Source organism: Oncorhynchus masou, chromosome 9 (genome assembly GCF_036934945.1).
Source record: "Oncorhynchus masou masou isolate Uvic2021 chromosome 9, UVic_Omas_1.1, whole genome shotgun sequence".
Taxonomy (NCBI): Eukaryota; Metazoa; Chordata; class Actinopteri; order Salmoniformes; family Salmonidae; genus Oncorhynchus; species Oncorhynchus masou.
Window position 1 is genome coordinate 4,748,161 of NC_088220.1, and position 26,528 is coordinate 4,774,688.

At 46.0% G+C, this 26,528-nt stretch overlaps 1 protein-coding gene across 1 annotated transcript in view; it reads right to left on the reverse strand.

The window, feature by feature from the left end:
* Positions 1-26,528, reverse strand: part of LOC135545445 (cyclic nucleotide-gated cation channel-like) — a 56,855-nt gene that overhangs the window by 9,386 nt on the left and 20,941 nt on the right. The window contains exons 4-6 of the mRNA XM_064973065.1: positions 26,290-26,397; positions 1,056-1,162; positions 447-706 (exon numbers count right to left, since the gene is read on the reverse strand). Coding sequence (XP_064829137.1) covers positions 447-706; positions 1,056-1,162; positions 26,290-26,397 — 475 coding nt within the window. The remainder of the gene's footprint in view (positions 1-446; positions 707-1,055; positions 1,163-26,289; positions 26,398-26,528) is intronic.

Here is a 26,528-nt window from a genome sequence, read left to right on the forward strand (position 1 = left end):
TTCACAACTGTGTGGGTGTGTGTGGACCATGATAATTCCTTAATAATGTGGACACTGAGAAACTAATACAACCCCAATGATGTGGATATGGGTGTGCTCGCTCCCCCTTTTCCTGTTGTCCACGATCAGCTCCTTTTTGATGTTAGAGTCTGTGTGTGTTTATATACTGGCTTAATGCTGTTTGCTTATCAGTATAGCTTCCTTCCAAACTGGTATGCCATGTTGAATCCTCAGCCTCGCAAACCCATGTGACCACCCTGTTTGAAACACTTTAGACAGCTGCGCCACCAAAAAATGGCGCAGGTGGTGGTATTTTTAGCTGAGCTGTTAGTTTAACTAATTCAACTTGGTTACACATGCATGCTTGTGTGTGTAAATGTGTTAGTTTGTGTGTGTACAACATATCTCTCACCAGTGTGTGTGTGTGTGCGTGTGTGTGCACGTACCAGTATGTAAAGGACCAGGTTAGTGATGCGGAAGGCGTTGGGGTAACTGGTCCTGGTCTCTGTACGGTCGAAAAACTCGAACATGCGGTTGAACCGCAGCAGTCTGTTGAAGCGGAGGAGAGGAGTGTGTATTCCCAGAGATAGGTAGAACAGGTCAGTAGGCAGGATAGACAACAGGTCTAGTTTAAACTGAACCGTCTTCAGATAACTGTCTCTCAGCTTAGAGAGGTCCTTCACCAACAGACCCTGCTCCAGGAAACCTGATAAACAAACAGATAGAGTTACACAGTCAGTGTTAGGGCACAGGCTCAGGGTAGGCAGACCGATTCAGGGTAGGCAGACAGACTCAGGGTAGGCAGACAGACTCAGGGTAGGCAGACAGACTCAGGGTAGGCAGACAGACTCAGGGTAGGCAGACAGACTCAGGGTAAGCAGACAGACTCAGGGTAGGCAGACAGACTCAGGGTAGGCAGACAGACTCAGGGTAGGCAGACAGACTCAGGGTAGGCAGACAGACTCTTTCAGGGGGGTGAGAACACGGGGCGTGAGGAATCAAAGAAAGAGAACAGAAACACGACAGAAACAAATTGTGGAGAATTGACCTCTGACCTGTGCGTAGCCTGACGGCTGTGTCCAAGATGTAGAGACCGTCACACAGGTAGTCCAACACCAGCCACACGATGGCACCACTCGTCTGAAGCTCATCAAAACATGCCCTGCACAGAACACACAACAATTCTGTCAATACATTACTGTCACTACATTACTGTCACTACAATACTGTCACTACAATACTGTCACTACATTACTGTCACTACATTACTGTCACTACATTACTGTCACTACAATACTGTCACTACAATACTGTCACTACATTACTGTCACTACATTACTGTCACTACATTACTGTCACTACATTACTGTCACTACATTACTGTCACAACAACACTGTCACAACATTACTGTCACTACATTACTGTCACTACATTACTGTCACTACAATACTGTCACTAAAGTACTGTCACTACATTACTGTCGCTACATATCTTTAAGGTAAGTAAAGAATGAACCAGTCAGTCTGATGCTAGGTGGGGTAGCTTCAAATCCATATACATTGTTGACGAAAAGGGAGTGGTCGAAAGGTACACAATTACCCAGAGGAAAATGGGGGAGGGTCATCCATTTTAAATTTGAACTTAGATTAAATGTCATATCGCTAAGGGGTTGATAATGAGTTGCTTGTTATAGTATCTCATGTGTGCTCAATGATGCCCCCAATCCCTGATTCTCTGCTGTACGCTCAGTATCAAGTTCTGTTAGTGTGGTGTTGATTACTATAGGCCATAGGCCTAGGCTACAGTGGCTTGCCAAAGTATTCACCCCCCCTTAGCATTTTTCCTATTTCGTTGCCTTACCACCTGGAATTAACATAGATTTTTTTGGCTGTTATTAATATCATTTGATGTACACAACATGCCTACCACTTTGAAGATGAAAAATATGTGTTATTATGAAACAAACAAGAAATAAGACTTGAGCGTGCATAACTGTTCATTCCCCCAAAGTCAATACTTCTTAGAGCCACCTTTTGCAAGTCTCTTGGGGTCTCTCTTATGTCTTCTATAAGCTTGGCACATCCAGCCACTGGGAATTATTCCCATTCTTCAAGGCAAAACTGCTCCAGCTCCTTCAAGTTGGATGGGTTCCGCTGGTATACAGCAATCTTTAAGTCATACCACAGATTCTCAATTGGATTGTTAAACCATTCAAGTTTTGCTTTAGCAGTATGCTCAGGGTCATTGTCCTGCTGGAAGGTGAACCTATGTCCCAGTCACAAATCTCTGGAAGACTGAAACACGTTTCCCTCAAGAAATTCCCTGTATTTAGCACCGTCCATCATTCCTTCAATTCTGACCAGTTTCCCAGTCCATGCTGATGAAAAACATGTCCCCGGCATGATGCTGCCACCATCATGCTTCACTGTGGAGATGGTGTTCTCGGGGTGATGAGAGGTGTTGGGATTGCGCCAGAGTAGAGTACCAGAGTACCTTCTTCCATATGTTTGGGTTGTCTCCCACATGCCTTTTGGCGAACACCAAATGTGTTTGCTTATATTTTTCTTTAAGCAATTACTTTTTTTCTGGCCACTCTTCCGTAAAGCCCAGCTCTGTGGAGTGTACGGCTGAAAGTGGTCCTATGGACAAATACTCCAATCTCCGAGGTAGAGCTTTGCAGCTCCTTCAGGGTTATCTTTGGTCTCTTTGTTGCCTCTCTGATTAATGCCTTCCTTGACTGGTCTGTGAGTATTGGTGGGCGGCACTCTCTTGGCAGGTATCACGACTTCCGCCGAAGTCGACTCCTCTCCTTGTTCAGGCAGTGTTCGGCGGTCGCCGTCACCAGCTTTCTAGCCATCGCCGCTACGTTTTTCATTTATCCATTTGTTTTGTCTTGTTCTCTGCACACCTGGTTTTCATTCCCCAATCAATCTACATGTATTTATGTATTTGTGTGGAATTGTTTGTGTTACGTGTTTCTTGTTGACTGGTTTGCTTTTACCGTGTTTGTTCACATGTTTATTGTTAAACATAACTGATTGGGACTGATTTTGCGCGTTTTTCACTTTTGTCTATGGGCTGTGTCATGTCTTATTATGTCTTGTTCCTGTTCTTTCTCTTCACTCTGTCTCTCTCTGCTGGTCTTATTAGGTTACCTTCTCTTTCTCTCCTTCTCCAGCTGTTCCTCATCTCCTCTAACTACCTCGTTCACCCTTTCCCCACCTGTTCCCTTTTTCCCCTCTGATTAGGTCTCTATTTCTCTCTCTGTTCCTGCTACTTTCGGTGTCAGATTCTCGTTTGAGTTTCTCATGCCAGAGGCAAGCTATCGTCTCGTTTGCTTCATCCTTGTCCTATCCTGTCGGAATCTGCCTGGCAGGTGCATCCTGTACACTACTAACTGTCTTTCGTTTGCACTGTGTCCAGTTCATCTGATGCCACGTGAGATCAGGTACCACTGTTCCTCTATGACCCGCGCCGACCCAGAGCGACCTGCAGCCTGTCGCCGCTAACCCAGCTATTCTCCTCTGCTGCTAAGAAGGGGACTCTCTTGTTATTTATCAGAGGGACTTTATGTTTCATTTGTCACCCTCTCTGCGGGTTGTCTATTTTTGCCAATATCAACGTCTGAAGAGGATCTATGTCTTTCCTGTGTTCTCATTAAAGAACTCTGTTTTTGTTAAACCGCTTTTGGGTCCTCACTCAAGTGCACAACAGAAGAATCTGACCAGAAATGGACCCAGCGACTCCGGATCCTTTTCACTCAGCCGTCGAGATCCAGGGAGCGATGTTAGGCAGACACGAGGAGGAATTGTCTGCTGCTCGACATGCCGTTGAGACCCTGGCCGCCCAAGTCTCCGACCTCACAAGACAGATTCACCATCTCCGCCTCGATCCACCGGCCACTTCCAGGGTTTCCGAGTCTCCGGAGCCCAGAATCAATAACCCGCCGTGTTACTCTGGGGAGCCCACTGAATGCCGCTCATTCCTCACTCAGTGTGATGTGGTGTTTTCTCTCCAGCCCAACACTTACTCCAGGAGCACAGCTCGCATCGCCTACGTCATTTCTCTCCTTACCGGACGGGCGCGTGAGTGGGGCACGGCAATCTGGGAGGCGAGGGCTGAGTGTATTAACCAGTATCAGGACTTTAAGGAGGAGATGATACGGGTTTTTGACCATTCTGTTTTTGGGGAGGAATCTTCCAGGGCCCTGTCTTCCCTATGTCAAGGGAATCGATCCATAACGGATTATTCTATTGAGTTTCGCACTCTTGCTGCCTCTAGTGACTGGAACGAGCCGGCTTTGCTCGCTCGTTTTCTGGAGGGTCTCCTCGCCGAGGTTAAGGATGAGATTCTCTCCCGGGAGGTTCCTTCCAGCATGGACTCCTTGATAGCACTCGCTATTCGCATAGAGCGACGGTTTGATCTTCGTCGCCGAGCTCGTGGAAAGGAGCTCACGTTCTCCGTTGCCCCCCTCTCCGCATCACTGCCACCTTCTTCCGCCGGCTCGGGTTCTGAGCCTATGCAGCTGGGGGGTATCCGCATCTCGGCTAAGGAGAAAGAACGGAGAATCACCAACCGCCTCTGTCTCTACTGCGGCCCCGCTGGTCATTTTGTCACTTCATGCCCAGTAAAAGCCAGAGCTCATCAGTAAGAGGAGGGCTACTGGTGAGCGCTACAACTCAGGTCTCTCCTTCAAGATCCTGCACTACCTTTCCGGTCCATCTCCGCTGGACCGGTTCATCAGCTTCCTGCAGTGCCTTGATAGACTCTGGGGCGGAGGGCTGTTTTATGGACGAGACCTGGGCTCGGGAACATGACATTCCTCTCAGACAGTTAAGGGATCCCACGGCCTTGTTCGCTTTAAATGGTAGTTCTCTCCCCAAGATTCAGCGTGAAACGCTACCTTTAACCATCACTGTCTCTGGTAATCATAGCAAAACCATTTCTTTTTTAATTTTTCGTTCACCTTTTACACCTGTTGTTTTGGGCCATCCCTGGCTAGTTCGCCATAATCCTTCTATTAATTGGTCTAGTAATTCTATCCTATCCTGGAACGTCTCTTGTCATGTGACCTGTTTAATGTCTGCTATCCCTCCTGTTTCCTCTGTCTCTTCTTCACAGGAGGAGCCTGGTGATTTGACAGGGGTGCCGGAGGAGTATCACGATCTGCGCACGGTGTTCAGTCGTTCCAGGGCCACTTCTCTTCCTCCGCACCGGTTGTATGATTGTAGTATTGATCTCCTTCCGGGAACTACTCCCCCCCGGGGTAGACTATACTCTCTGTCGGCTCCCGAACGTAAGGCTCTCGAGGATTATTTGTCTGTATCTCTCGACGCCGGTACCATAGTCTCCTCCTCCTCTCCCGCCGGAGCGGGGGTTTTTTTTGTTCAGAAGAAGGACGGGTCCCTGCGCCCCTGCATAGATTATCGAGGGCTGAATGACATAACAGTTAAGAATCGTTATCCGCTTCCTCTTATGTCTTCAGCCTTCGAGATCCTGCAGGGAGCCAGGTTTTTCACCAAGTTGGACCTTCGTAAAGCTTACCATCTCGTGCGCATCAGGGAGGGGGACGAGTGGAAGACGGCGTTTAACACTCCGTTAGGGCACTTTGAATACCGGGTTCTTCCTTTCGGCCTCGTTAACGCTCCAGCTGTCTTTCAGGCACTAGTTAACAACGTCCTGAGAGACATGCTGAACATCTTTGTTTTCGTTTACATTGACGATATCCTGATTTTTTTCACCGTCACTCCCGATTCATGTTCAGCATGTTCGACGCGTCCTCCAGCGCCTTTTAGAGAAATGTCTTTATGTGAAGGCTGAGAAGTGCACTTTTCATGCCTCCTCTGTCCCTTTTCTCGGTTCCGTTATTTCCGCTGAGGGCATTAAGATGGATCCCGCTAAGGTCCAGGCTGTCATTGATTGGCCCGTTCCTAAGTCACGCGTCAAGCTGCAGCGCTTTCTCGGCTTCGCGAATTTCTATCGTTGTTTCATCCGTAATTTCGGTCAGGTGGCAGCTCCCCTCACAGCCCTTACTTCTGTCAAGACGTGCTTTAAGTGGTCCGTTTCCGCCCAGGGAGCTTTTGATCTTCTCAAGAATCGTTTTACATCCGCACCTATTCTTGTTACACCTGACATCTCTAGACAGTTCGTTGTTGAGGTTGACGCGTCAGAGGTGGGCGTGGGAGCCATTCTTTCTCAGCGCTCCCTCTCTGACGGCAAGGTCCACCCTTGCGCGTATTTTTCTCATCGCCTATCGCCATCAGAATGTAACTATGATGTGGGAAACCGCGAACTGCTCGCCATCAGCTTAGCCCTAGGCGAATGGCGACAGTGGTTGGAGGGGGCGACCGTTCCTTTTGTCGTTTGGACTGACCATAGGAACCTTGAGTACATCCGTTCAGCCAAATGACTTAATGCGCGTCAGGCTCATTGGGCTCTGTTTTTCGCTCGTTTCGAGTTCGTTATTTCTTATTGTCCGGGCTCAAAGAACACCAACCCTGATGCTTTATCTCGTCTCTTCAGTTCTTCAGTAGTCTCCACCGACCCCGAGGGGATTCTCCCTGAGGGGCGTGTTGTCGGGTTGACTGTCTGGGGAATTGAGAGGCAGGTAAAGCAAGCACTCACTCACACTCCGTCGCCGCGCGCTTGCCCTAGGAACCTTCTTTTCGTTCCCGTTCCTACTCGTCTGGCCGTTCTTCAGTGGGCCCACTCTGCCAAGTTAGCCGGCCACCCCGGCGTTCGGGGTACGCTTGCTTCCATTCACCAGCGTTTTTGGTGGCCCACTCGGGAACGTGACACGCGTCGTTTTGTCGCTGCTTGTTCGGTCTGCGCGCAGACTAAATCCGGGAACTCCCCTCCTGCCGGCCGTCTCAGACCGCTTCCCATTCCCTCTCGACCGTGGTCTCACATCGCCTTAGATTTTATCACCGGACTGCCTTCGTCAGTTGGGAAGACTGTTATTCTTACGGTTGTCGATAGGTTCTCTAAGGCGGCTCATTTTATTCCTCTCGCTAAGCTCCCTTCTGCAAAGGAAACGGCACAGATCATCATCGAGAATGTTTTCAGAATTCATGGCCTTCCGTCAGACGTCGTTTCGGACAGAGGCCCGCGGTTCACGTCTCAATTTTGGAGGGAGTTTTGCCGTTTGATTGGGGCTTCCGTCAGTCTAAATCAAATCAAATCAAATTTTATTTGTCACATACACATGGTTAGCAGATGTTAATGCGAGTGTAGCGAAATGCTTGTGCTTCTAGTTCCGACAATGCAGTAATAACCAACAGGTAATCTAACTAACAATTCCTAATCTACTGTCTTATACACAGTGTAAGGGGATAAAGAATATGTACATAAGGATATATGAATGAGTGATGATACAGAGCAGCATAGGCAAGATACAGTAGATGGTATCGAGTACAGTATATACATGTGAGATGAGTATGTAAACAAAGTGGCATAGTTAAAGTGGCTAGTGATACATGTATTACATAAGGATGCAGTCGATGATATAGAGTACAGTATATACGTATGCATATGAGATGAATAATGTAGGGTAAGTAACATTATATAAGGTAGCATTGTTTAAAGTGGCTAGTGATATATTTACATAATTTCTCATCAATTCCCATTATTAAAGTGGCTGGAGTTGAGTCAGTGTGTTGGCAGCAGCCTCTCTGTGTTAGTGGTGGCTGTTTAACAGTCTGATGGCCTTGAGATAGAAGCTGTTTTTCAGTCTCTCGGTCCCAGCTTTGATGCACCTGTACTGACCTCGCCTTCTGGATGATAGCGGGGTGAACAGGCAGTGGCTCGGGTGGTAGATGTCCTTGATGATCTTTATGGCCTTCCTGTAACATCGGGTGGTGTAGGTGTCCTGGAGGGCAGGTAGTTTGCCCCCAATGATGCGTTGTGCAGACCTCACTACCCTCTGGAGAGCCTTACGGTTGAGGGCGGAGCAGTTGCCGTACCAGGCGGTGATACAGCCCGCCAGGATGCTCTCGATTGTGCCTCTGTAGAAGTTTGTGAGTGCTTTTGGTGACAAGCCGAATTTCTTCAGCCTCATGAGGTTGAAGAAGCCCTGCTGCGCCTTCTTCACGATGCTGTCTGTGTGAGTGGACCAATTCAGTTTGTCTGTGATGTGTATGCCGAGGAACTTAAAACTTGCTACTCTCTCCACTACTGTTCCATCGATGTGGATAGGGGGGTGTTCCCTCTGCTGTTTCCTGATGTCCACAATCATCTCCTTAGTTTTGTTGACGTTGAGTGTGAGGTTATTTTCCTGACACCACACTCCGAGGGCCCTCACTTCCTCCCTGTAGGCCATCTCGTCGTTGTTGGTAATCAAGCCTACCACTATTGTGTCGTCCGCAAACTTGATGATTGAGTTGGAGGCGTGCGTGGCCACGCAGTCGTGGGTGAACAGGGAGTACAGGAGAGGGCTCAGAACGCACCCTTGTGGGGCCCCAGTGTTGAGGATCAGCGGGGAGGAGATGTTGTTACCTACCCTCACCACCTGGGGGCGGCCCGTCAGGAAGTCCAGTACCCAGTTGCACAGGGCGGGGTCGAGACCCAGGGTCTCGAGCTTGATGACGAGCTTGGAGGGTATTATGGTGTTGAATGCCGAGCTGTAGTCGATGAACAGCATTCTCACATAGGTATTCCTCTTGTCCAGATGGGTTAGGGCAGTGTGCAGTGTGGTTGAGATTGCATCGTCTGTGGACCTATTTGAGCGGTAAGCAAATTGGAGTGGGTCTAGGGAGTCAGGTAGGGTGGAGGTGATATGGTCCTTGACTAGTCTCTCAAAGCACTTCATGATGACGGAAGTGAGTGCTACGGGGCGGTAGTCGTTTAGCTCAGTTACCTTAGCTTTCTTGGGAACAGGAACGATGGTGGCCCTCTTGAAGCATGTGGGACCAGCAGACTGGTATAAGGATTGATTGAATATGTCCGTAAACACACCAGCCAGCTGGTCTGCGCATGCTCTGAGGGCGCGGCTGGGGATGCCGTCTGGGCCTGCAGCCTTGCGAGGGTTAACACGTTTAAATGTTTTACTCACCTCGGCTGCAGTCAAGGAGAGACCGCATTTTTCCGTTGCAGGCAGTGTCAGTGGCACTGTATTGTCCTCAAATCGGGCAAAAAAGTTATTTAGTCTGCCTGGGAGCAAGACATCCTGGTCCGTGACTGGGCTGGATTTCTTCCTGTAGTCCGTGATTGACTGTAGACCCTGCCACATGCCTCTTGTGTCTGAGCCGTTGAATTGGGATTCTACTTTGTCTCTGTACTGACGCTTAGCTTGTTTGATAGCCTTACGGAGGGAATAGCTGCATTGTTTGTATTCAGTCATGTTACCAGACACCTTGCCCTGATTGAAAGCAGTGGTTCGCGCTTTCAGTTTCACACGAATGCTGCCATCAATCCAAGGTTTCTGGTTAGGGAATGTTTTAATCATTGCTATGGGAACGACATCTTCAACGCACGTTCTAATGAACTCACACACCGAATCAGCGTATTCGTCAATGTTGTTATTTGACGCAATATGAAACATGTCCCAGTCCACGTGATGGAAGCAGTCTTGGAGTGTGGAGTCAGCTTGGTCGGACCAGCGTTGGACAGACCTCAGCGTGGGAGCTTCTTTTTTTAGCTTTTGTCTGTAGGCAGGTATCAGCAAAATGGAGTTGTGGTCAGCTTTTCCGAAAGGGGGGCGGGGCAGGGCCTTATATGCGTCGCGGAAGTTAGAGTAACAGTGATCCAAGGTTTTTCCGCCCCTGGTTGCGCAATCGATATGCTGATAAAATTTAGGGAGTCTTGTTTTCAGATTAGCCTTGTTAAAATCCCCAACAACGATGAATGCAGCCTCCGGATAAATGGTTTCCAGTTTGCAAAGAGTTAAATAAAGTTCGTTCAGAGCCATCGATGTGTCTGCTTGGGGGGATATATACGGCTGTGATTATAATTGAAGAGAATTCTCTTGGTAGGTAATGCGGTCTACATTTGATTGTGAGGAATTCTAAATCAGGTGAACAGAAGGATTTGAGTTCCTGTATGTTTCTTTCATCGCACCATGCCTCGTTAGCCATAAGGTATACACCCCCACCCCTCTTCTTACCAGAAAGGTGTTTGTTTCTGTCGGCGCGATGCGTGGAGAAACCCGTTGGCTGCACCGCATCGGATAGCGTCTCTCCAGTGAGCCATGTTTCCGTGAAGCACAGAACGTTAGTCTCTGATGTCCCTCTGGAATGCTACCCTTGCTCGGATTTCATCAACCTTGTTGTCAAGAGACTGGACATTGGCAAGAAGAATGCTAGGAAGTGGGGCACGATGTGCCCGTCTCCGTAGTCTGACCAGAAGACCGCTACGTTTCCCTCTTTTTCGGAGTCGTTTTTTGGGGTCGCTGCATGCGATCCATTCCGTTGTCCTGTTTGTAAGGCAGAACACAGGATCCGCGTCGCAAAAAACATATTCTTGGTCGTACTGCTGGTGGATTGACGCTGATGTTATATACATTAGTTCTTCTCGGCTGTATGTAATGAAACCTAAGATGACCTGAGGTACTAATGGAAGAAATAACACGTAAAAAAAACAAAAAACTGCATAGTTTCCTAGGAACGCGAAGCGAGGCGGCCATCTCTGTCGGCGCCGGAAGTATCTCGTCCGGCTTCCATCCCCAGTCTAACGGTCAAGCCGAACGGGCCAATCAGACTGTTGGTCGCATCTTACGCAGTCTTTCTTTTCGTAACCCTGCGTCTTGGTCAGAACAGCTCCCCTGGGCAGAGTACGCCCACAACTCGCTTCCTTCGTCTGCGACCGGTCTATCTCCTTTTCAGAGTAGCCTCGGGTACCAACCTCCGCTGTTCTCATCTCAGCTCGACGAGTCCTGCGTCCCCTCCGCTCAGGCTTTTGTCCAGCGTTGTGAGCGCACCTGGAAGGGGGTCAGGTCGGCACTTTGCCGTTATAGGGCGCAGACTGTGAGAGCCGCTAATAAGCGTAGAACCAAGAGTCCTAGATATTGTTGCGGTCAGAGAGTATGGCTCTCCACTCAGAACCTTCCCCTTAAGACAGCTTCTCGCAAGTTGACCCCGCGGTTCATTGGTCCGTTCCGTATTTCTCAAGTCATTAATCCTGTCGCAGTGCGACTTCTTCTCCCGCGATATCTTCGTCGCGTCCACCCGGTCTTCCATGTCTCCTGTGTTAAGCCCGTTCTTCGCACCCCCGCTCGTCCCTCCCCCCCCCATCCTTGTCGAGGGCGCACCTATCTACAGGGTCCGTAAGATTTTGGACATGCGTCCTCGGGGCCGTGGTCATCAGTACCTAGTGGATTGGGAGGGGTACGGTCCTGAGGAAAGGAGTTGGGTTCCCTCTCGGGACGTGCTGGACCGTTCGCTGATCGAGGATTTCCTCCGTTGCCTGCCAGGTTTCCTCCTCGAGTGCTCCAGGAGGCGCTCGGTGAGTGGGGGGTACTGTCATGTCTTATTATGTCTTGTTCCTGTTCTTTCTCTTCACTCTGTCTCTCTCTGCTGTTCTTATTAGGTTACCTTCTCTTTCTCTCCATCTCCAGCTGTTCCTCATCTCCTCTAACTACCTCGTTCACCCTTTCCCCACCTGTTCCCTTTTTTCCCTCTGATTAGGTCTCTATTTCTCTCTCTGTTCCTGCTACTTTCGGTGTCAGATTCTCGTTTGAGTTTCTCATGCCAGAGGCAAGCTATCGTCTCGTTTGCTTCATCCTTGTCCTATCCTGTCGGAATCTGCCTGGCAGGTGCATCCTGTACACTACTAACTGTCTTTCGTTTGCACTGTGTCCAGTTCATCTGATGCTACGTGAGATCAGGTACCACTGTTCCTCTATGACCCGCGCCGACCCAGAGCGACCTGCAGCCTGTCGCCGCTAACCCAGCTTTTCTCCTCTGCTGCTAAGAAGGGGACTCTCTTGTTATTTATCAGAGGGACTTTATGTTTCATTTGTCGCCCTCTCTGCGGGTTGTCTATTTTTGCCATTATCAACGTCTGAAGAGGATCTATGTCTTTCCTGTGTTCTCATTAAAGAACTCTGTTTTTGTTAAACCGCTTTTGGGTCCTCACTCAAGTGCACAACAGGCTGGAGGTTTAGACGCAGTTGCGTCCATCTGTTGGTTTCTCCTGCCTCATTAAAGTGTGCGCCTATTCACAACTCTCTGCTCTCCTGCACCTGACTTCGCTACCAGTAGCGCACACCTGACAGCAGGTTTGTTGTGATGCCATATTCTTTCACTATTTTAATAATGGATTTAATGGTGCTCCTTGGGATCTTCAAAGTGTTTTCATAACCCAGCCCTGATCTGTACTTCTCCACAACTTTGTCCCTGACCTTTTTGGAAAGCTCCTTGGTCTTCATGGTGCCGCTTGCTTGGTGGTGCCGATGCTTAGTGGTGTTGCAGACTCTGAGGCCTTTCAGAAAAGGTGTATATACACAGTTGAAGTCGGTGGTTAAATATACCTCAGCCAAATACATTTAAACTCAGTTTTTCACAAATCCTGACATTTAATCCTAGTACAATTACCTGAAATAGGTCAGTTAGGATCACCACTTTATTTTAAGAACGTGAAATGTCAGAAAAATAGTAGATATGACTTATTTCAGCTTTTATTTCTTTCATCACATTCCCAGTGGGTCAGAAGTTTATATACACTCAATTAGTATTTGGTAGCATTGCCTTTAAATTGTTTAACTTGGGTCAAACATTTCAGGAAGCCTTTCACAAGCTTCCCACAATAAGTTGGGTGAATGTTGGGGCCCATTCCTCCTGACAGAGCTGGTGTAAGGCCTCCTGACAGAGCTGGTGTAACTGAGTCAGGTTACCTCTTTGCTCACGCACACTTTTTCAGTTCTGCCCATGCATTTTCTATAGGATTGAGGTCAGGGCTTTGTGATGGTCACTCCAATACCTTGACTTTGTTCTCCTTTAGCCATTTTGCCACAACTTTGAAAGTATGCTTGTGGTCGTTGTCCATTTGGAAGACCCATTTGCGACCAAGCTTTAACTTGATGTCTTGAGATGTTGCTTTGATAAATCCACGTAATTTTCCTACCTCATGATGCCATCTATTTTGTGAAGTGCACCACACCCTCCTGCAGAAAAGCACCGCCACAACATGATGCTGCCACCCCTGTGATTCACGGTTGGGATGTTGTTCTTCGGGTTGCAAGCCTCCCTCTTTTTCCTCCAAACATAATGATGATCATTTTGGACAAACAGTTCTATTTTTGTTTCATCAAACCAGAGGACATTTCTCCAAAAAGTACTATCATATGCAGTTGATGTCCCCATATGCAGTTGCAAACCATAGTCTGGCTTTTTTATGGCGGTTTTGGAGCAGTGGCTTCTTCCTTGCTAAGCGGCCTTTCAGGTTATGTCGATATAGGACTCTTTTTACTGTGGATTGCATACTATTGCCTACCTTTTTGACATATTATAATAATATTAATAATAATATATGCATTGTGTCCCACCACCCGCCAACCCCTCTATTTACGCTACTGTTACTCTCTGTTCATATATGCATAGTCACTTTAACCATACCTACATGTACATACTACCTCAATCAGCCTGACTAACCGCTGTCTGTATAGAGCCTTGCAACTGTTATTTTCAAATGTCTTTTTACTGTTTTATTTCTTTACTTACCTACACACACGCCTTTTTTTCGCACTATTGGTTAGAGCCTGTAAGTAAGCATTTCACTGTAAGGTCTACTACACCTGTTTTATTCAGCATTTCACTGTGAGGTCTACACCTGTTGTATTCAGCATTTCACGGTGAGGTCTACACCTGTTGTATTCAGCATTTCACTGTAAGGTCTACTACTGTTGTATTCGACACACGTGACAAATAAACTTTGATTTGATTCTATAGCGCATTTCATAACAATCTCAAAGCGCTTCAAAAGCAACCAAGTAATAATGAGTTACTCATGATGATGTTGTCAGATCTCTCCAAAAGGAGATGTGGGTGTGGAGTCAGGCGTAGGAGAAAGCAAGTTTCCGAAAAGGGAGTTTAATAAACAAGGTCCAAAGAGCATGAAAAACAGGACTAGCACAGTAGCCTCAAACCACCTGTACAACAGAACCTAAAACACAGCCCAGAACAGAACGACAACAAACGAAAAAATCACGCACAAAACCCGGAAGAAATGATGAGATTTAAATACCACCCCCCTAATTACCCAAATAGAACACAGGTGGCACATAAGACAGACATAACCAAATGAAAAGAAAAAAAGGATCGTTGGCAGCTAGTAGACCGGCGACGACGACCGCCGAGCACCGGAAATCGTGACAGATGTATTGGTTGATCTAACTATAACTAGACTACTAGTGATGATGTAACTATAACTAGACTACTAGTGATGATCTAACTATTACTAGACTACTAGTGATGATGTAACTATAACTAGACTACTAGTGATGATATAACTATAACTAGACTACTAGAGATTATGTATTGGTTGATCTAACTATAACTAGACTACTCATGATGTATTGGTTGATCTAACTATATTTGCATTTGAATGAACTTTTAGAAACACAGGTTTGGCCAGTCTTTTGTTTGAGAATCATGTGGTAATTTATGCATGTCTTCTTAATTTAGCCTAGCAGATGCTCTTCCATTCCCATTTCCATGTGGTAAGCTATGCATGCTTTGTTAATTTAGCCTAGCAGATGCTCTTATATTCCCATGTGGTAAGCTAAGCATGCTTTGTTAATTTAGCCTATCAGATGCTCTTATATTCCCATGTGGTAAGATAGGCTAAATTAACAAAGCATGCTTAGCTTACCACATGGAAATACAAGAGCATCTGATAGGCTAAATTAACAAAGCATGCTTATCAGATGCTCTTATATTCCCATGTGGTAAGCTAAGCATGCTTTGTTAATTTAGCCTAGCAGATGCTCTTATATTCCCATGCCCTGATCACAGTCACTATACATCTATTTTGTAACAACAATATAAAGGAATGAATTAGAAAATGTTCATATATAAAATGTGCATACAGGCCTACCTAATGTGTTAAGAATCCAATGAAACTGGTTCTGTTGAGCTACATTTTTAAAGTTGGTAGATTTAATAAATAAATATATAAATAATATTTCCCCTTTATTTAACCAGGTGACCAGTTGAGAACAAGTTCTCATTTACAACTGCGACCTGGCCAAGATAAAGCAAAACAGTGCGACAAAAACAACAACACAGAGTTACACATGAAATAAACAAACATACAGGTGCGGACAGCGATCGGTTGAAGTGCATGCATTTAGTGTTACTAGCTTTTAAGAGCAGTTGGAGGTGTGGGAGAAAGATGTATATATAGGGAGGAACATAATACTGTAACACAAGACAAAGATACACTTAGAGTGCATTTGCCATTCTGGTACAATGCATTGTCTATTGTATAGGACAGGAGGCCAGAGTAAGGCCATGAGAGTATAGGACAGCTGAACATTAAAAACAGACCACACGAAGAGAAGGCGACACATAGGTGCCTAGGACAACTGGACACACAAGATAGAGGAATGTATAGTATTTTTAGTATAGCTGGACATGCTAAAAACAGAGGAGACACATAGTCTGCTGATCCTAGATAAGAACACACATAAGAACGCATTAAGCTAAGTGCAGGGCCAAAGCATAGGCCCATAGAATAGAGGAATGTAACAAAGCAAGGGTCTTGTCACCAGTATAGTCTGACGGAAAGCAGATATGGGCGTTATTGGGCGTGAACAAGCAGGAAGCCTGAAATAAAAAGATAATGGGGGCAGAAGAATTAGGGGAAGTATGTTTATCTGCATATGGGTTGGACCCATATGCTATATGTGTTTAAATACAGGAGCCGGGGCTCGGGGGAAGCGGTGTGTGTTCCGCGGACCATCTAGGCTTCTGATATGTTTGTATTAAAAGCCTATATTGAATTCACAAGTTCTTGTAAGTGTTATATTTTGAAATGATTATCCACAACAGAGGCCATGGAAGGAGAGTTGTATGGCACTGAAGCTTGCCTGGAGGGTTGTTAACACAGTGTCCAAAGAAGGGCTAGAAGTATACAGAATGGTGTCGTCTGCGTAGAGGTGGATCAGAGACTCACCAGCAGTAAGAGCGACATCATTGATGTATACAGAGAAAATAGTCGGCCCGAGAATTGAACCCTGTGGCACCCCCATAGAGACTGCCAGAGGTCCGGACAACAGGCTCTCCGATTTGACACACTGAACTCTATCTGAGAAGTAGTTAGTGAACCAGGCGAGGCAGTCATTTGAGAAGCCAAGGCTATTGAGTCTGCCGATAAGAATGTGTTGATTGACAGAGTCGAAAGCCTTGGCCAGGTTGATGAAGACAGCTGCACATTACTGTCTTTTATTGATGGCAGTTATGATATCGTTTAGGACCTTAAGCGTGGCTGAGGTGCACCCATGACCGCTCCAAAACCAGATTGCATAGTGGAGAATGTACGGTGGGATTCGAAATGGTCGGTGATCTGTTTGTTAACTTGGCTTTCAAAGACTAGAAAAGCAGGGCAGGATGGATATATGTCTATAACAGTTTGGGTCTAGAGTGTCTTGGCCTTTGAAGAGGGGATTACTGCGGCAGCTTTCCAATCTTTAGGGATCTCAGACGATACAAAAGAGAGGTTAAACAGGCTAGTTATAGGTGTTGCAAAAAATGTTGGCGTATAATTTTAGAACGAGAGGGTCCAGATTGTCTAGCCCAGATGCTTTGTAGGGATCCAGATTTTTTAGCTCTTTCAGAATATCAGCTATCTGGATTTGGGTGAAGGAAAAGCGGGGGGGGCTGGGGCAAGTTGCTGCAGGGGGTGCAGAGCTATTGGCCGGGGTAGGGGTAGCCAGGTGGAAAGCATGGCCAGCTGTGGAAAAATGCATTTTGAAATGTTCGATTATCGTAGATTTATTGGTGGTGACAGTGTTTCCTATCCTCAGTGCAGTGGGCAGCAGGTGCTCTTATTCTCCATGGACTTTACATTGTCCCAAAAGATTTTGGAATTAGTGCTACAGGATACAAACTTCTGTGTAAAAAAAAGCTAGCCTTAGCTTTTCTAACTAACTTTGTATTTTGGTTCCTGACTTGCATATCGCGGGGGTAATTCGGTGCTGATGCAGTACGCCACAGGATGTTTTTGAGCTGGTCAAGGGCAGTCAAGTCTGGAGTGAACCAAGGGCTATACAGTTGAAGTCGGAAGTTTCCATACACTTAGGTTGGAGTCATTAAATCTAGTTTTTCAACCGCTCCACAAATTTCTTGTTAACAAACTATAGTTTTGGCAAGTCTGTTAGGACATCTACTTTGTGCATGACACAAGTCATTTTCCCAACAATTGCTTACAGACAGATTATTTCACTGTATCACAATTCCAGTGGGTCAGAAGTTTAAATACACTAAGTTGACTGTGCTTTTAAACAGCTTGGAAAATTCCAGAAAATAATGTCATGGCTTTAGAAGCTTCTGATAGGATAATTGAGTCAGTTGGAGGTGTGCACCTGTGGATGTATTTCAAGGACTACCTTCAAACTCAGTGCCTCTTTGCTTGACATCGTGAAAAATCTAAAGAAATCAGACAAGACCTCAGACAAAAAATTGTAGACCTCCATCGCTGGTTGAAAACTGTTTTTTGCCCCTCCCAAAATATAGAATTTGCAGATAATTGGCCCTCTTTCTGAGACTCACCCACAAACAGGACCAGGCCTGGCCTGTTGAGGAGTGACAGACTCAATCCTAGCTGGAGGGGTGCTCTCATCTTATCTACCAACATAGAGAGGGCTCTAACTCCTCTAGCTACACAACAAAATAGGGTGCAGGCCAGCCATCAGGCTGTTAGCCAGCCTGCCAGTTTAGTGGAGTCTGCCACTAGCACAGCCAGCTTAGCTATCCCCATTACCATTACCCAGACCATGTCTGTGCCTCGACCTAGGTTGGGCAAAACTAAACATGGTGGTGTTCGCCTTAGCAATCTCACTTGAATAAAGACCTCCTCCATTCCTGCCATTATTGAAAGAGATCGTGATACCTCACATTTCAAAATAGGGCTACTTAATGTTAGATCCCTCACTTCAAAAGAAGTTATAGTCAATGAACTAACCACTGATCATAATCTTGATGTGATTGGCCTGACTGAAACATGGCTTAAGCCTGATTTAAATGAGGCCTTACCTCCTGGTTATACTAGTGACCATATCCCCCTTGCATCCCGCAAAGGCGGAGGTGTTGCTATAATTTACGATAGCAAATTTCAATATACAAAAAACCCCCCCTGATGTTTTTGTCTTTTGAGCTTCTAGTCATGAAATCTATGCAGCCTACTCAAACACTTTTTTTAGCTACTGTTTACAGGCCTCCTGGGCCATATACAGCATTCCTCACTGAGTTCCCTGAATTCCTATCGGACCTTGTAGTCATAGCAGATAATATTCAAATTTTTGGTGATTTTAATATTCACATGGAAAAGTCCACAGACCCACTCCAAAAGGCTTTCAGAGCCATCATCGACTCAGTGGGTTTTGTCCAACATGTCTCTGGACCAACTCACCCTCACAGTCATACTGTGGACCTAGTTTTGTCCCATGGAATAAATGTTGTGGAACTTAATGTTTTTCCTCATAATCCTGGACTATCGGACCACCATTTTATTACGTTTGCAATCGCAACAAATAATATGCTCAGACCCCAACCAAGGAGCATCAAAAGTCGTGCTATAAATTCTCAGACAACCCATAGAGTCCTTGATGCCCTTCCAGACTCCCTCTGCCTACCCAATGATGTCAGAGGACAAAAATCAGTTAACCACCTAACTGAGGAACTCAATTTAACCTTGTGCAATACCCTAGATGCAGGTGCACCCCTAAAAACTAAAAACATTTGTCATAAGAAACTAGCTCCCTGGTATACAGAAAATACCCGAGCTCTGAAGCAAGCTTCCAGAACATTGGAACGGAAATGGCGCCACACCAAACTGGAAGTCTTCTGACAGTACCGTGCAGTATCGAAGAGCCCTCACTGCTGCTCGATCATCCTATTTTTCCAACATAATTGAGGAAAATAAGAACAATCCTAAATGTATTTTTGATACCGTCACAAAGCTAACTAAAAAGCACCTGTCACACCCTGAACATAGTTTGCTTTGTATGTTGTTATGTTTTGTTTGGTCAGGGTGTGATCTGAGTGGGCATTCTATGTTGTGTGTCTAGTTTCTGTGTTTGGCCTGATATGGTTCTCAATCAGAGGCAGGTGTTAGTCATTGTCTCTGATTGGGAACCATATTTAGGTAGCCTGTTTGGTGTTGGGGTTTGTGGGTGATTGTCCCTGTCTCTGTGTTTGTTGCACCAGATAGGGCTGTTTCGGTTTCTTCACGTTTATTGTTTTTGATATTGTTCTATTGTCATCTTTATTAAAGATGTATCCAAATAACCATGCTGCGTTTTGGTCCGCCTCTCCTTCAACAGAAGAATCCCGTTACAGCACCATTCCCCAAGAGAGGATGGCTTTCACTTCAGCAGTAATAAATTCATGAACTTCTTTGAGGAAAATATCATGATCATTAGAAAGAAAATTACGGACTCTTTAAATCTGCGTATTCCTCCAAAGCTCAGCTGTCCTGAGTCTGCATAACTCTGCCAGGACCTAGGATCAAGAGAGACACTCAAGTGTTTTAGTACTATATCTCTTGACACAATGATGAAAATAATCATGGCATCTAAATCTTCAGGCTGCATACTGGACCCTATTCCAACTAAACTACTGAAAGAGCTGCTTCCTGTGCTTGCCCCTCCTATGTTGAACATAATAAATGGCTCTCTATCCACCAGATGTGTACCAAACTCACTAAAAATGGCAGCAATAAAGCCTCTCTTGATAAAGCCAAACCTTGACCCAGAAAAAAAAAAAAAACTATGGGCCTATATCAAATCTTCCATTCCTCTCAAAAAAAATTGAAAAAGCTGTTGAGCAGCAACTCATGGCCTCCCTGAAGACAAACAATGTATACCAAATGCTTCAGTCTGGTTTTAGACCCCATCATAGCACTGAGACTGCACTTGTGAATGTGGTAAATGTCCTTTTAATGGCGTCAGACCGAGGCTCTGCATCTGTTCTCGTGCTCCTAGACCGTAGTGCTGCTTTTGATATCATCGATCACCACATTCTTTTGGAGAGATTGGAAACCCTAATTGGTCTACACGGACAAGTTCTGGCCTGGTTTAGATCTTATCTGTCGGAAAGATATCAGCTTGTCTCTGTGAATGGTCTGACAAATCAGCTGTAAATTTCAGTGTTCCTCAAGGTTCCATTTTAGAACCCCTATTGATTTCACAATATATTTTAACTCTTGGGGATGTCATTCGAAAACATAATGTTAACTTTCACTGCTTAGCGGATGACACACAGCTGCATATTTCAATGAAACATGGTGAAACCCCAAAAAATGCCCTCTCTAGAAGCCTGTGTTTCAGACATAAGGAAGTGGATGGCTGCAAACATTCTACTTTTAAACTCGGACAAAACAGAGATGCTTGTTCTAGGTCCCAAGAAACAAAGAGATCTTCTGTTGAATCTGACAATTAATCTTGATGGTTGTACAGTCGTCTCAAATAAAACTGTGAAGGACCTTGGTGTTACTCTGGACCCTGATCTCTCTTTTGACGAACATATCAAGACTGTTTCAAGTACAGCTTTTTTCCATCTACGTAACATTGCAGAAATCAGAAACTTTCTGTCCAAAAATGATGAAGAAAAATTCATCCATGTTTTTTTTACTTCTAGGTTAGACTACTGCAACGCTCTACTTTCCGGCTACCTGGATAAAGCACTAAATAAACTTCAGTTAGTGCTAAATACAGCTGCTATAATCCTGACTAGAACCAACAAATGTGATGATATTATTCCAGTGCTAGCCTCCCTACACTGGCTTCCTGTTAAGTCAAGGGCTGATTTCAAGGTTTTACTGCTAACCTACAAAGCATTACATGGGCTTGCTCCTACCTATCTTGGTCCTGCCATACATACCTACACGTACGCTACAGTCACAAGACGCAGGCCTCCTAATTGCCCCTAGAATTTCTAAGCAAACAGCTGGAGGTAGGGCATTCTCCTATAGAGCTCCATTTTTATGGAATGGTCTGCATACCCATGTGAGAGACACAGACTCGGTCTCAACCTGTAAGACTTTACTGAAGACTCATCTCTTCAGTAGGTCATATGATTGAGTGTAGTCTGGCCCAGGAGTGTGAAGGTGAACGGAAAGGCTCTGGAGCAACGAACCGCCCTTGCTGTCTCTGCCTGGCCGGTTCCCCTCTCTCCACCGGGATTCTCTGCCTCTAACCCTATTACAGGGGCTGAGTCACTGGCTTACTGGTGCTCTTCCATACCGTCCCTAGGAGGGGTGCGTAACTTGAGTGGGTTCACTGACGTGCTCTTCCTGTCTTGGCTGGCGCCCCCCCCTTGGGTTGTGCCGTGGCGGAGATCTTTGTGGGCTATACTCGGCCTTGTCTCAGGATGGTAAGTTGGTGGTTGAATCAAATCAAATTTTATTTGTCACATACACATGGTTAGCAGATGTTAATGCGAGTGTAGCGAAATGCTTGTGCTTCTAGTTCCGACAATGCAGTAATAACCAACAAGTAATCTAACTAACAATTCCTAAACTACTGTCTTATACACAGTGTAAGGGGATAAAGAATATGTACATAAGGATATATGAATGAGTGATGGTACAGAGCAGCATAGGCAAGATACAGTAGATGGTATCGAGTACAGTATATACATATGAGATGAGTATGTAAACAAAGTGGCATAGTTAAAGTGGCTAGTGATACATGTATTACATAAGGATGCAGTCGATGATATAGAGTACAAATGCGTATGCATATGAGATGAATAATGTAGGGTAAGTAACATTATATAAGGTAGCATTGTTTAAAGTGGCTAGTGATATATTTACATAATTTCCCATCAATTCCCATTATTAAAGTGGCTGGAGTTGAGTCAGTGTCAGTGTGTTGGCAGCAGCCACTCAATGTTAGTGGTGGCTGTTTAACAGTCGGATGGCCTTGAGATAGAAGCTGTTCTTCAGTCTCTTGGTCCCAGCTTTGATGCACCTGTACTGACCTCGCCTTCTGGATGATAGCGGGGTGAACAGGCAGTGGCTCGGGTGGTTGATGTCCTTGATGATCTTTATGGCCTTCCTGTAACATCGGGTGGTGTAGGTGTCCTGGAGGGCAGGTAGTTTGCCCCCGGTGATGCGTTGTGCAGACCTCACTACCCTCTGGAGAGCCTTACGGTTGAGGGCGGAGCAGTTGCCGTACCAGGCGGTGATACAGCCCGCCAGGATGCTCTCGATTGTGCATCTGTAGAAGTTTGTGAGTGGTTTTGGTGATAAGCCAAATTTCTTCAGCCTCCTGAGGTTGAAGAGGCGCTGATGCGCCTTCTTCACGATGCTGTCTGTGTGAGTGGACCAATTCAGTTTGTCTGTGATGTGTATGCCGAGGAACTTAAAACTTGCTACCCTCTACACTACTGTTCCATCGATGTGGATAGGGGGGTGTTCCCTCTGCTGTTTCCTGAAGTCCACAATCATCTCCTTAGTTTTGTTGACGTTGAGTGTGAGGTTATTTTCCTGACACCACACTCCGAGGGCCCTCACCTCCTCCCTGTAGGCCATCTCGTCGTTGTTGGTAATCAAGCCTACCACTGTTGTGTCGTCCTCAAACTTGATGATTGAGTTGGAGGCGTGCGTGGCCACGCAGTCGTGGGTGAACAGGGTGTACAGGAGAGGGCTCAGAACGCACCCTTGTGGGGGAGGAGATGTTGTTGCCTACCCTCACCACCTGGGGGCGGCCTGTCAGGAAGTCCAGTACCCAGTTGCACAGGGCAGGGTCGAGACCCAGGGTCTCGCGCTTGATGACAAGCTTGGAGGGTACTATGGTGTTGAATGCCGAGCTGTTGTCGATGAACAGCATTCTCACATAGGTATTCCTCTTGTCCAGATGGGTTAGGGCAGTGTGCAGTGTGGTTGAGATTGCATCGTCTGTGGACCTTTTTTTTACCTTTATTTAACCAGGCAAGTCAGTTAAGAACAAATTCTTATTTTCAATGACGGCCTAGGAACAGTGGGTTAACTGCCTGTTCAGGGGCAGAACGACAGATTTTGTACCTTGTCAGCTCAGGGATTTGAACTTGCAACCTTTCGGTTACGAGTCCAATGCTCTAACCACTAGGCTACACTGCCACCCCTATTTGGGCGGTAAGCAAATTGGAGTGGGTCTAGGGTGTCAGGTAGGGTGGAGGTGATATGGGCCTTGACTAGTCTCTCAAAGCACTTCATGATGACGGAAGTGAGTGCTACGGGGCGGTAGTCGTTTAGCTCAGTTACCTTAGCTTTCTTGGGAACAGGGACAATGGTGGCCCTCTTGAAGCATGTGGGAACAGCAGAATGGGATAAGGATTGATTGAATATGTCCGTAAACACACCAGCCAGCTGGTCTGTGCATGCTCTGAGGACGCGGCTGGGGATGCCGTCTGGGCCTGCAGCCCTGCAAGGGTTAACACGTTTAAATGTTTTCCTCACGTCGGCTGCAGTGAAGGAGAGTCCGCAGGTTTTGGTTGCGGGCCGTGTTAGTGGCACTGTATTGTCCTCAAAGCGGGCAAAAAAGTTATTTAGTCTGCCTGGGAGCAAGACATCCTGGTCCGTGACGGGGCTGGTTTTCTTTTTGTAATCCGTGATTGACTGTAGACCCTGCCACATACCTCTTGTGTCTGAGTCGTTGAATTGTGACTCCACTTTGTCTCTATACTGAGGCTTAGCTTGTTTGATTGCCTTGCGGAGGGAAGAGCTACACTGTTTGTATTCGGTCATGTATCCGGTCACCTTTCCCTGGTTAAAAGCAGTGGTTCGCGCTTTCAGTTTCACGCGAATGCTGCCATCAATCAACGGTTTCTGGTTTGGGAATGTTTTAATCGTTGCTATGGGAATGACATCATCAATGCACTTTCTAATGAACTCGCTCACCTAATCAGTGTATTCGTCAATGTTGTTGTTGGACGCAATGCGGAACATAACACAATCCACGTGATCGAAGCAGTGTTGAAGCGTGGAATCAGATTGGTCGGACCAGTGTTGAACAGACCTGAGCGCGGGAGCTTCTTGTTTTAGTTTCTGTCTGTAGGCTGGAAGCAAGAAAATGGAGTCGTGGTCAGCTTTTCCTAAAGGAGGGTGGGGGAGGGCCTTATATGCGTTCGCGGAAGTTAGAATAGCAATGATCCAAGGTTTTACCAGCCATGGTTGCGCAATCGATATGCTGATACAATTTAGGGAGTCTTGTTTTCAGATTAGCCTTGTTAAAATCCCCAGCTACAATGAATGCAGCCTCAGGATATGTGGTTTCCAGTTTACATAGTAGTCAAATAAGGTTCGTTCAGGGCCATCGATGTGTCTGCTTGTGGGGAATATATACGGCTGTGATTATAATCGAAGAGAATTCCCTTGGTAGATAATGCGGTCGACATTTGATAGTGAGGAATTCTAAGTCAGGTGAACAGAAGGACTTGAGTTCCTGTATGTTGTTGTGACCGCACCACGTCTCATTAACCATAAAGCATATACCCCCGCCCCTCTTCTTACCAGAAATATGTTTGTTTCTGTCGGCGCAATGCGTGAAGAAACCAGCTGGCTGCACCGATTCCGTTAGCGTCTCTCGAGTGAGCCATGTTTCCGTGAAGCAAAGAATGTTACAGTCTCTGATGTCTCTCTGGAATGCTACCCTTGCTCGGATTTCATCAACCTTGTTGTCAAGAGACTGGACATTGGCGAGTAGTATGCTAGGGACTGGTGCGCGATGTGCCCGTCTCCGGAGCCTGACCAGAAGACCGCTACGATTCCCTATTTTACGACGTCTTTGTTTTGGGTCGCAGGCTGGGATCCATTCCATTGTCCTGGGTGGAAGGCAGAGCACAGGATCCGCTTCGGGAAAGTCATATTCCTGGTCGTACTGATGGTGAGTTGACGTTGCTCTTATATTCAGTAGTTCTTCCCGCCTGTATGTAATGAAACCTAAGATGACCTGGGGTACCAATGTAAGAAATAACACATAAAAAAACAAAAAACTGCATAGTTTCCTAGAAACGCGAAGCGAGGCGGCCATCTTTGTCGGTGCCGGAAATTATCGATTCTGTAATAATATTAGGAAGGTAAATTAAATCTCAAAGTTCGACGCCTACCCCATGCCCCGACTTGATGAACTAATAGAATGGCTCGGGACCGCCCGATTGATCAGCACGCTCGACCTGACAAAGGATTATTGACAGGTGCCCTTAGCTCTCAAGGCATGGTAGAAAACTGCTTTCGCCACCACGGATGGTGTGTTCCATTATAAGAAGCTGCCCTTTGAACTGCAAAGGGCCCTGGAGGTTGATGGACATGGTTCTCTGACCCTATCAGAAGTACGCAGTGGCGTACATTGATGATTTTGTGATCCATGAGAGTGAGTGGGAGGCACATCTAAACCAGGTCATCACAGTACCAAAATCCCTAATAAACTTCCTCTTTGCATTCTATTTGTGCCACTGGTGCCTGTTTTGTTATTGAACTTGGTGACATGGAAACCCCACACCCTTGATCTTGCTACAATGTAAAGTGCTGGTCCCATGTTTTATGAGTTGAAATTTAAAAAATCCCCGAAATCTTCCATATGCACAAAGCTTATTTGTCTAAAATGTTGTACACAAATTTGATTACATTCCTGTTAGTGAACATTTGATCCTTTGTCAAGATAATCCAGCCACTTGGCATATCAAGATGATTAAACAGCATGATCATTACACACAGCTGCGTGATCATCAAGGAGGGAGTGGTGTGAATGCTGAAATATAGCCCTTTTGTGGGGAAAAACAAATTCTGATTGGCTGGGGCTGGTTCCCCAGTGGGTGGGTCTGGCTACCTCCCAGGCCCACCCATGGCTACACCACTGCCTAATCATGTGAAATCCATAGATTAGGGCCTAATGAATTTATATAAATTGACAGATTTCCTCATATGAACTGTAACTGAAAAAGATTTGAAATTGTTGCATGTTGCTTTTATATTTTTGTTCAGTATAAATAACGTCCCTAACAGACTTTTAAAGGTGGAGCAAAATCCCTTAATTGTCAGCTGTCTAGCGTGCTGCTCTGAAAAATTGCCTTGGATTAATTCCTGACCTACGTAAAATGACTCAGAAGTCTCACAGTAATGATGTTGTATAAAAGAAGAGAAGTGGGCTGCCATACCTGGCCACCAGGAGGCACCAGTTGTAGAGCACAGCAGTCGAGATGATCAGGAGCCAGTGGTAATAGATATTATCAGCTGGAGATAATATCAACATACCTGGACTCTTACTGCAGGAAGGGGGGAGAGAGGGGTGAGAGGAAGTGAGTGACAGAGAGGGAGTGAGTGACAGAGAGGGGTAGGGAGAGAGAGAGAGAGAAAGAAAGAGTGGGAGAGAGAGCGGAAGAGTGGAATTGCTTTG